The 12,027-nt window shown below is 38.1% G+C and overlaps 1 protein-coding gene across 1 annotated transcript in view; it reads left to right on the forward strand.

The window, feature by feature from the left end:
- crb2a (crumbs cell polarity complex component 2a) overlaps positions 1-12,027 on the forward strand; it is a 46,478-nt gene that overhangs the window by 19,653 nt on the left and 14,798 nt on the right. The window contains exons 2-7 of the mRNA XM_080871157.1: positions 214-906; positions 2,918-3,113; positions 5,794-5,933; positions 6,227-6,397; positions 6,599-6,712; positions 7,355-8,308. Coding sequence (XP_080727283.1) covers positions 214-906; positions 2,918-3,113; positions 5,794-5,933; positions 6,227-6,397; positions 6,599-6,712; positions 7,355-8,308 — 2,268 coding nt within the window. The remainder of the gene's footprint in view (positions 1-213; positions 907-2,917; positions 3,114-5,793; positions 5,934-6,226; positions 6,398-6,598; positions 6,713-7,354; positions 8,309-12,027) is intronic.

Below are 12,027 nucleotides of genomic sequence, written 5' to 3' on the forward strand. Positions count from 1 at the left end.
TATGAATAAATTTTCTTTTTTTCGGTACCGGTACTAGTTTTATTTTGTTGTATTTATCCGCGACACCTTAAAGGCCGGTCCATGAAAATATTGTCGGGCATAAACTGGTCCGTGGCGCAAAAAAGGTTGGGGACCGCTGCAATAGAACATAGAAGACATATTAAATGTTTAAACAGAGACATTAACTCAATGTATTTCCTTTTTTTCTCACAGGAACATTCTGCACAGCCACAGCAGACAGATGCTTGTCTGCACCCTGCCAAAATGGTGCTACCTGTGTGGACACAATGGATGATTATGCCTGTATTTGTGCCAGAGATGGGGTGAGGTACATGGGCAAAAACTGTGATGAACTCTATGACGCCTGCTCTTTTGCTCCGTGCGAGGACTGCAGTAGTGTTCCTGGCACCACAGAGTACCACTGCATCTGTCCAGATGGACTGACAGGAGATAACTGCACAGAGGAGGTGGATGAGTGTCAGAGCAATCCTTGTTTCGAGCCTCGTTCTCTATGTGTAGACCAACTGAATGGCTACTTCTGCAGGTGTCCATCTGGGTATGGAGGACGAGACTGCAGGACACCTGTAACCGACTGCATTGATGAACCCTGCAAGAACAATGGAACGTGTTTATTACAACCTGAAGGGTTCGAATGCCATTGTGCACCTGGGTTTGAGGGAAAGACCTGTGAGGAAGATATAAATGAGTGTTCATCAGAGCCCTGTCAGAATGGTGCCATCTGTATAGATGGAGTGGGAGAATTTCACTGCTTCTGTGTCCCAGGTTTTCAGGGCTATAACTGTGAAATTGATATCAATGAGTGTGCTTCAAGACCCTGTGAGAACAACGCCACTTGCATTAATGAGAAGGACCACTATAAGTGTGAGTGCCTGATGGGCTTTAAAGGTACATTCAAAAGTTGCATACACACACATCAAAGAGGAAAACTGTGTCCATATTACGTTATAGGCATATATTTCTAAAAAGGCCTAAAACTATACTAATACTAAAGTGGCTAAGGCCAATTACAATTTATTTAAATGGCAATTTATTTTCATTTCATGATATGAAAACTCAATGTGGTTAACAGAGAAAATAAAGACATAAGAACCTGCAAAGGTTTACAGTGCCTTGATGCAATGAAAACAGCAAAACAACAAAGCACCACAAAACAAAACAGTAGCAATTAAGTGTATGCATGAAAGGTTTTGAGCATGTTTTTGAACGTACACAGAGTTGTAATGGCTCTCAAATGAGCAGGCAATTTGTAACAAAGAATATGACCAGAATATCTGAAAACGCACTCAGCAAACTGAGATATGGAATTGTTAAAATATAATCACCAAACAGACTTAAATTCATGAGCCCACCTTAACCAAAGTTAATCCAAGTATAGGCAGAGGCAACATCTACGGTAGGAGTTCCCAAGGAGTGCTCTCTCACATAAAACAGATGTTCATTTTTAGAAATTATTCATCAAACTGAAATGTATTATGTGCTTCCAGCTACAGGTAGGGATGTCATTTACTTTGTATTCCTACCACTTTTAGGCAATGTGAACCAAAGTCTCACATAGGCAAGACTTCCATAGTAGTAATAATACAGAGAAAGCAACAACAGTAAAAAATAAATAAATAAAAACAAACAAACAAAAAACAGATGAACAAGCAGTTGGTGACAGGTGGAAGTAAAAAGCCAACAGCCAGCAGTCTGAGATGATGGGGCCTGATTATTTAAGACCTTGTATGTGATGAGGAGGATTTTGAATTTGATTCTGGATTTAACTGGGATCCAATGAAGCAAAGCCAGTTTGGGAGGAATATGCTCTCCATCGAGTCTAATCAACTCAAGGCAACTCAAGGCTTCATTCCAGACATGAAGTGATAAATGCATGAACTACTTTTTCAGTATCACTCTGAGACACAACATTTCTAATTTTAGAGATATTGTGCAAGTGGAAGAAAGCAGTCCTACATATTTGTTTAATATGTGCATTAAAAGACATATCCTGGTCCAATACAACTCCAAGAGTGTTACTGGAGGCCAAGGTAATGCCATCCAGAGTAAGTATCTGGTTAAATACTACCGGTATGTTTAACCAAGATTTTTAGGACTGAGTACAAAAATCTCAGGGTTATTTGAATTTAGAAGTAGGAAGTTAACCTGCTTTCCAAATTTCTTCTGAGATTTTTGCACTGGTTCATTGTATATTTGCTCCCAATTTCACAGAAAGTTTTCAGGGTCTTTATAAATATATTAACTCTTCAGTTGTGCAGAAGCTAAAGAGTCTTTATGTTTTGTACATAACTGCAGCAAGGTGCGGTCCATTGATTTAAGGTATTAAATCAATGGACCACGGGGATTACCTTTTTAATTACAAAATGTATTGTGAAAAAGTGGAAAAATGAAAGAACCTCCACATTGTTAATGCGCTGACAAATAAACTTCCAAAATATGTATTTCAACAGTATATGTTACCACTAATTTTGGTCTGAACAGAAACTGGTTGATTTGATTATTTGCTTAGTCCACACATAAATTTTTGTTTCATATCACACACTCATTTTCACTAAGAATGCATCAGTAGGAAGACCGGTGCTCGCTCACATCATAGAAGCATTTCTGCTTCTGCTAATTCTATTGTTTTGTTTGTCGTTGATAAACTGGGCACAGCCGCACAGAGAGTATTTTAAGCATTTAGGTTAGATTCATCTCTCATTCAATTAGTTTGTTTAAGGATTTTACCAGAAGCTTTTAATCATCAAGGGTATCTGAAGACGAGAATAGGCACACTAATGTTGATGGTCGCTGATCTCAATGGGTAGTTGATTGTGCTTTGTTTTCTTGACATGACAACTTATTATTCTTTCATCGCTTTGATTTATCTCCTTTGCTTGACTCCCCCCTTCTCTTCCAGGAGTCAACTGTGAGACTGAAATAGATGAATGTGAGTCAAATCCCTGTCGCAACGGAGCCGATTGTCATGACCTCATAGGAATGTACTCTTGTGAGTGTCTACCTGGATTTGGTGGCATCCACTGTGAAGTTGATGTTGATGAGTGTGCCAGTATGCCCTGTCAGAACAGTGCAGTCTGTCATGATATGATTAACAGGTAGGCCAGTCCATCTGTAGCTGTCACAATAGCATAGACCATGAAATACTAAAGACAGATACTAGAAAGCTACCAGGTTACTGTTTTAAGGAGCTGATCACACCCACTAAAGGCAGTAGTCGAGTAGTCACACTAATTCTCTCAGTCAACACTAATGATTTGTGCAAGAGTTTGATTTGTGCAGGAGGCTGTTAATACACAACATACAGTTTAAACATGTGGAAAGCAGTAATATCATATACTATAATGTGTGCTTTTTTGAACATGAAAAATAGACATAATAATCATAATAACTTAACATATTTAAAAAAAATCCTTGTACCTTATTTTAGATAGGCTCTTTATTGCCATTGTGCAATTTTGTTCAGCAAAACTCTTTGATGGCAGTCTTTTTCAAAGCAGCATATAGAATAAATGATATAAAAAGAAAACAAGAAATAGGAGGTACTAAATTGACTATTACTAAGTAGTTTGAGTTCAATAGTGCAATTATGAAAAGAAAAATAATAATAAATATCAGACAAATTATGGCTCATGTGAATGTCCAATGAATTTGACGTGTTGGGTGTAAGGTGCAATTTGCCAGTCCAGCTCAATCTTCAATCAGAGCTTTCACAGCCCTTGGAAAGAAGCTCTTTTTCAGTCTTTCTGTGTGTGCTTTATTGACCCCGAGCCTGCTAGAGGGGAGGGAATCAAAAAAAAAAACCTAGTCCATGACTCTCTGAGATGGGGGCTGGGTAGACTTCAGTGTAGACCTGGTCCAGTGTTTTTCCATTCCATGTTCCCATGTGGATGTTTTTGTGTTGTTTTTTGTTTTGGTAAAACAGACTTCAGGTTTGTGTGGTGAAAGCCACACAAACTAATGAGGAGTAAACTGGGAATGGGTGGTCTGTGGATAGCCTGATGCAGCCTGGCTTTGTATGATCTCTATCCAGTGTTATGGATTATCCAAAATGGATAATGAACATAGTGAACACATCTAAGAAGAGCTGAAGAGTTTCATTCAGGTTTCAGAGCTCATCACAGTACAGAAACAGTACTAGTTGCCTCTGACAGTGGACTCATCTGTGTGGCTCTCTTCCACAGCATGTCTTTTATCCTGTCTTCCTTCTCTCACCCTAACCGGTCGCAGCAGATGGCCGCCCCTCCCTGAGCCTGGTTCTGCCAGAGGTTTCTTCCTGTTAAAAGGGAGTTTTTCCTTCCCACTGTCACCAAAGTGCTTGCTCATAGGGGGTCATATGATTGTTGGGGTTTTCCCTGTATGTATTATTGTAGGGTCTACCTTACAATATAAAGCGCCTTGAGACAGCTGTTGTTGTAATTTGGTGCTATATGAATAAAATAAAATAAAATAAAATTGAATTGAATTGAATCTCAGGCTTCTCCTGCTAAGCGTCAGTGCTCAGTTCGATACTGTTGGCTGTAATATTTTATGGCAGCTATTTGAGTATACAGTAGGTCTTGTAAGCTGCTGTGCTGCAGTGGTTTGAATCATATCTCTCTAATAGACTCCAATTTGTTCATGTAAATGGAGAGTCCTCTTTACACACTAAGGTTAATTATGGAATTCCACAGGGTTCTGTGGACCATTTATACATGCTTCCCTTAGGCAGTATCATTTAAAATGCATAACATACATTTTCACTGCTATGCAGATAATACCCAACTTTATCGATCCATGAAGCCAGATAATACACACCAATCAGTTAAACTACAGGCTCTAATTTCCTGCCTCTTAATTCAAATAAAATTGAGGTTATTGTATTCAGCGCTAAAATCTTAGAATATGGTATCTAACCAGATGCTTACTGTGGATGATATTTGCTTGGCCTCCAGTAACACTGTGAGGAATCTTGGAGTTGTTTTTGACCAGGATATGTCCTTCAGTGTGTATATCAGGGACTAGAAAGAGAGAGTATATTCCTCCTATATTGGCTACTCTTCATTGGCTCCCTGTCAAATCCAGAATCAAACTTACAATCCTGATCCTCAAATATAAGGTCTTCAATAATCAGACCCCTCTTATCTTTATGAGTTTATACTACCGTATCACCCCATGAGAGCACTTTGCCTCAGATTGCGGGCTTACATTATAAAATGATGTAAAACTCTGGGCTTCCAATGTGCAGTATTTATCATTTTAGTCCTTGTAAGGCTCATTTAATTTTGTCATGTTAGTAATGTCATTATCATTGTTTCTATTATCATAGCTACTGCACTAATGTATAGAATACCCTTTTAACCACATTCACCATGCTCATATGCTTATTTTATATATTTATTTTAAATGCTGGGCTACCTCACGATAGAAATTGTTACATTATAGCTGTCAAAGATATTCAGCATTCATCTATTGCAAGTTAGCTATAAACATTACAATACTTATGTGATGTAACTAAATGTAATGCATCTTAAATGTAACACAATTAAAACTTTAATAATTTCTGCTTAAGTTGCTTCAGATCAGATAATGAATTTCCATGACCTCAAATTACTTTTTTATGTCATTAACTTCCACTTAGCTCTATAAGCTCAATAATATTGTTATTCTCTTAAGACAAAAATGCCGTCAATCTGCCTATATAATTCACTATCAAATATGTGTTTATACATAACAACTTTTTTTTTTGTTTCTTTGTTCCACGCTCTCTAAATGTTGATATCCTTGTGTCTTTTACAGCTATGCATGTGACTGCTCTGATACAGGATATGAGGGCAATCACTGTGAGATAGATATTCCTGAATGTATGTCTGATCCCTGCCAGCATGGTGGTACTTGTCAAGAAGGAGTCAAAGAATACACCTGTCTTTGCTGGCAAGGTACTGATCTACAAGCTCCAATCCAAACATTTCTGTCCCAGACACAAGAGTACAAACTGTGAATGCCTCTGATGTTCACGATTCTCTCTAATAACACCCCCATCTGTTGTTGTTGTTGTTGTTGTTGTTGTTGTTGTTTTTGTGTGTTTTTTAACCAAACCACAATGAGATACTGGAATTGCCTACAGAAGAAATCAGAGTTGCACTTCACTAAATCAGAGTCATGTTTTTTTTGTGTGTGTTTGTTTTTTAAATATTTTCAGTGTGTGACGCACACCTTTTTTTCTCTCTAGGTTATGAAGGACCAAACTGTGAAGCTGATATAGATGAGTGTGCTGATCAGCCCTGTGAGAACAATGGGGAGTGTTTTGAACGCTCTGATGCATCTCACTGGGAGCTAGACTGGGAGCTGAGCTTTGCAGATGCAGCTGGATATATTTGCCAGTGTCAGTCGGGATTTGCAGGTCAATAAAAGTAAAGGAATCAGTGAACAAAGAATTATCTATCTATCGTATAGATAGATAGATAGATAGATAGATAGATAGATAGATAGATAGATAGATAGATAGATAGATAGATAGATAGATAGATAGATAGATAGATAGATAGATAGATAGATAGATATTAAAACTACTGATAATGTTATATTTTGTTTGGTATAACAGGAGAGAACTGCTCTGTCAACATTGATGAGTGTGAATCTGAACCCTGTCAAAATGGAGGCATTTGTAAAGACAAGATCAATGGATATACCTGCACATGTCCTGCTGGATTTTTAGGTGGGTCTTATAATCTTGTAATACAGAGACAGAATTCCCTGTCACACTCAAAATTTAAATTCTGTATTAGTGTGTCTGTGTTTCCTAGTTTATAGTGAATTAAACAAAAGGTGACCATTCTCTCTTATAAAAATAAATTAGTAATACATGCACACAATTAAGCAACATTGGATTTCAATTCTGTTAAAAACAAACAAATGAAAAAAAGTCTTTGTCTCCTGGGATTTTCACCTTGAAGATGAGGAATATACTCCTGTGTGTGACCTTTACACAACTTTCTATTTTTACAATTAATCTTTATTATTCATTTTTTTAAACCTGTTTATATAAGTCTGGACAGCAAAACTACTCATCTAGGTCACTTTGTGGGTTACCAGAAGTACCCTTGGTCAAGATACTGAACCCATGCTGCTCTCCAATGCATGTATGAATGTGTGTGAATGTTAGATAGGAAGCACTTAGAAAGAAAGTGCTGGTGTGAATGGGTGAATGTACAAGTTGTGTAATGCGTTTTGGGTCTTCAGATAAAACAGAAAAGCGCTATATACCAGTCCATTTACCATCTCTGTTTTTTCTAATACAGCACAGTATCAGGTGGTCATCTACCTCCACCATATCTAACCACCAAATTTCTCCTTCCAGGTGAGTTGTGTGAAGTGAACATTGATGAATGTGAGAGCCAGCCCTGCCAGAACGGTGGCTGGTGTGAAGATGGCAGGGCCACCTACACCTGTCACTGTCCTGAGGCAGCTGCAGGTGACCTTCCTTGGGGAGGTCGTCACTGTAATTTGAAACTCCTTGGTTGCGTTGACCATAAATGTCAGAATGGAGCCACCTGCCATCCATGGCTAGAGGATGGAGAACATGGTCACACATGCTTGTGCCCTCATGGATTCCTAGATGAGAAATGCTCCACCAGAACAACTTTCTCCTTCTCCACTCCTGGATTTATTCACATTCAAGTTGTTGTAGAAGAAAGAATTCGCCGGGAAGTTGACCACCATGTTCACAAAGGTCTCGGGATACAGCTTCGCTTCCGGACAACTATATCTAATATGTTGGTCTTCTTCAGAGGGGATGTGGACAACCACCTCTTTCTAGAGATTGTGAATGGTAGTCTTCATGCAAAAGCCTCTTCTGAGGAATCGGAGTTGGATGTAATATTTCCTGGCTTGGTTAGTGATGGAAAATGGAGGGACGCTCACGTGTTTATGGCTCAGGAAGGTCTAGTCTTAAATCTGAAAGGTCCTGACTGTGACAATGATGGATGCACAGTTATAGATAGTGGTGCAGGTGAACCACCTTTCGAGCTCTCTGAAGCCTTTACTCATATTTATATAGGCGGAGCACCAGAGGACCTTTTAGAGTACTCTAAAAGTGGTGCAGGATTCATTGGGTGTATGGAAGACCTGATGATTGACTCTAAGCCTATTCTACCACAAACACTTCCAGAGGACCAAGGCCATGAACTGGGATGTACTAAGACTGAATGGTGTAATACTGAACCCTGCAATGGCCATGGACGGTGTGTGGACCTGTGGACCAGTTACCAGTGTGACTGCTACCGTCCCTTCCACGGTGAAAACTGTTCTGAAGGTAAAAATGTTTACCACAGGCAAATCTTTCCTTGTCAAGCTTGTTATATGTTGTAATCCCAATTTCCCAGAAACTAAAGCCTGTAATAATATATATGGGGAACCACTGGGGGGGTAATTGAAGGGATTTATACATTCCTCTTACCTATTACTTTGCTTTACCTTCTAAAAAAAAAAGAAATCAAATTCATTGATTTTATAAAGAATAATAATGATTATGTAAAGAATAATGATTAAATTTCCTTAGACTACGATGATCTGGATGACTGAGAACCTTCACAGACAATAATGATTAAAACTAAAACTAAAACCTGAGATAGTCCAGCTAAAATAATAAGCAAATAAAAGTCAGTTTAAAGGAACTCAAATTCATATTACTGAAGAAGGAATGTGAATTCAAAGGAAATTAGACCAGCTGACAAGTAGACCAGCTCTTTGTAAACCACACACAGACAGACATCACTTTATATTGATTATATGGTTTTCCTTTGAAAAGTATCAGTCTCCATTTTATTTTTTAAATGCTAATTTTGCTGGCCTGAGATTCACATTTGATTTCAGTTTCAAAGAGATATGAATGTAAAAGGTATATATACATAGTGTATGTGAGAGAAACAACACAGGGAAAAATATTAAACATGCTAACTGAAATTTTTAAAATTACTGAAACACTTGGTACAAAAGCTTTTGTTGGTGAGAGGTTCTACTTACTGATAGTAATTAGATTAGTAATAGATTTAATAGCAATAGATTTCAGCTGATGTCATGACTTTCCATGCCTTTTTGTACCCAACTTTCTTTGTGTGTTCAATACTTTTTCCCTGTGTCATTTCTCCTTAAAATACTTAATTTAAGCATATCTATGTACGCCATACTCAAAAATACGAAGCTAAAGTACACTCTAGCTCTTCCAGCTGCATGGGCTCCAGCAGGAGATGTTGAAACCAATTTAAAACAGCTGGGGAAGAATTACTGGAGTGATATTCAAGTGATATCCAGTCGAATCAATGACAGATCTATAAATGTAATGCTGAAATGTAACCAGTGGCGACATGTATAGACACTTATCATCTTTTGACCAAAATAGACAAAATAATTATTGTTGGGCACTTTATTTCTATATTACATTTAAATAATAATAACATTCCAATTGGCGTCCATCAAAATGTTAATGAATAATAATTATTTGATTCCCTACTGAATTTTTAAGTTTCCTCACTTATAAAGAACAGTCTCAAATTTTTATGGGCCTTTTATTTTCACGGAGAGAGTCAAAATATCAACCAATATCAAGAAAGAAAATATCAAGAAAAAACACATTCAGCAGACATTATTGAGTGAAATACGTATTTGAATCACAAGCAAAGCATGACCAAGTACTTGGTGGAGAAAACCTTTTTGGTCTACTCCCCTTTACAGAAACTCTACTTGAAGGCAACTTGAAGCTTTTGCTCCCATCACAGATTTTCTATAGGTTTAAGGTTTAAAGAATTTCTAGGTCACTCCATTCCTTAACCTCTTAAGCCCCAAGCCTAACTGATCTCCTGCCTTTTGCCCCCGTATCAGGGGGCGTTGGGGCTTAAGAGGTTAATATGCTTCTTATTTAGCCACTGCATTATTGCCTTAATGGTAAGTGATCATTATCATGCTGGAAGACCAATTCACAATCCATTCCGTGTTCTGGCTGAGGAAAGGAGTTTCTTATGCAAGATTTCATGATACATGGCCCCAACTATTGTCCTCTCACTGTGGTAAAATCATCCTCATCAGATCCTTACCCTTACCAGAAAAATAGCCCTGAAGCATAATGTAACTCTGTGCTTGACTGTGGATGTTGTTCTGTGGGTCATAGACAGCATTTCTCTTTCTCTGGAGCTGCAGCCCTAAACAGAACTCGTGCACACCCACCAAGGAAAAAATTTTGGTTATTGGCAATTCAGTTTTAAGAAAGTACTAGAGACTAGAGACACCAGCAACCATTGCTAATTGTTGTCCAGGGGCCAGAGCAGGGGGCACTGAAAAAACGCTGAAACTGTTAGCTAAGGATAAACGGAAATTTCATGAAACAGTAATTCCCATAATAATGAAATCCTGTTAAATCAATCAGAGACATTTAAAATGAATCTTTATTTGTTGTGTAACTTTGCCAAAACATTTAGAATCAGACTTTATTCATCCCTGAGGAAATTACGTGGTTACAGTTGCTCCAAGACAGTAAGAACAGTAATTAACTGAACTAAATTAAATAATACAATATATTGTCAGACTCTTCTTTTCTGGTCCCCTCCCCAATCGGACCAGTAGTGACATTCTCATCGAATTCCTGGCTCTCGGAGTGGTGTCCAAAATATGATGTGGGCTTTACTGATAATTGGGAAACCTTCTGGGGAAACTCTGGTCTTGTTAGAAAAGATGGCATATATCCCACCTTCTTGTTTCAAGAAATCTGGCCAAATTTATTAAACCCCCAAAACATGAACCACCCAAAAGAAAAAAGGGCACTAGAATCCCAAAAAATTGTGGAGGCTGCCTGGCAATGAATCAAGACTAGCAGGGATGGATAGTAGGACCAAGCTGGGGAGCTGCTCAGGAGGGGGTAATCCCAACAACAGCGAGATGAATTCATCAGAAATTATAAGGTCTTTGGTTTGTATCATATCTTTCTAATAGGCTCCAATTTGTTCATGTAAATTGAGTCCTCTTCACACACTAAGGTTAATTATGGAATTCCACAGGGTTCTGTGCTAGGGCCATTTATTACGCATAACATACATTTTCACCGCTATGCAGATAATACCCAACATCGATCCATGGAGCCAGATAATACACACCAATCAGTTAAACTACAGGCTTTAATTTCCTGCCTCTTAATTCAAATAAAACTGAGGTTATTGTATTCGGCGCTAAAAATCTCAGAAATATGGTATCTAACCAGATGCTTACTCTGGATGGCATTAGCTTGGCCTCCAGTAACACTTTGGGGAACCTTGGAGTCATTTTATTGACCAAGATATGTCCTTCAATTAAACAAATATGTAGGACTGCTTTTTTCCATTTGCACAATATCTCTAAAATTAGAAACATCCTGTCTCTGAGTGACACTAAAAAAACTAGTTAATGCATTTATTACTTCTAGGCTGGACTACTGTAATTCATTTCATTCAGGATGTCCTAAAAACTCCATGAAAAGCTTTCAAGTAATCCAAAATGCTGCAGCAAGAGTACTGATAGGGACTAGAAAGAGCAAGCAAGCAATTTATTTATATAGCGCTTTCAGATCAGCCACCAGCTGAACACAAAGTGCTGTACACTTGACATGCCAAACATGATACATTGAGCATGTTAAAAAAATGAGAAAAATAGTAATAATAATATAAGATAAGTAAAACATATATATATAAAAAAAACAAAAAAACAACACATTTAAAACAATAAAATCAGCACATTAGATTAAAACAATAAAATCAGGGTCAGACTGTGTCATAAGCCAAAGAGTAAAAATGGGTTTTAAGACGTGTTTTAAAAGTGGACAGTGAAGGGGCCTCTCTAATGTGCTGGGAAAGATTGTTCCACAGATTAGGAGCAGCAATAGAGAAGGCCCTGTCCCCTCTGAGCTTTCTCTTGGACCTGGGTACCTCCAGGAGCAGCTTGTCAGCTGACCTGAGAGACCTGGGGGGTGAGTAAGGATGCAGAAGCTCAGAGAGGTAAGTTGGGGCAAGA

Source organism: Rhamphochromis sp. 'chilingali', assembly GCF_963969265.1.
Source record: "Rhamphochromis sp. 'chilingali' genome assembly, chromosome: 2".
NCBI classification, from domain to species: domain Eukaryota; kingdom Metazoa; phylum Chordata; class Actinopteri; order Cichliformes; family Cichlidae; genus Rhamphochromis; species Rhamphochromis sp. 'chilingali'.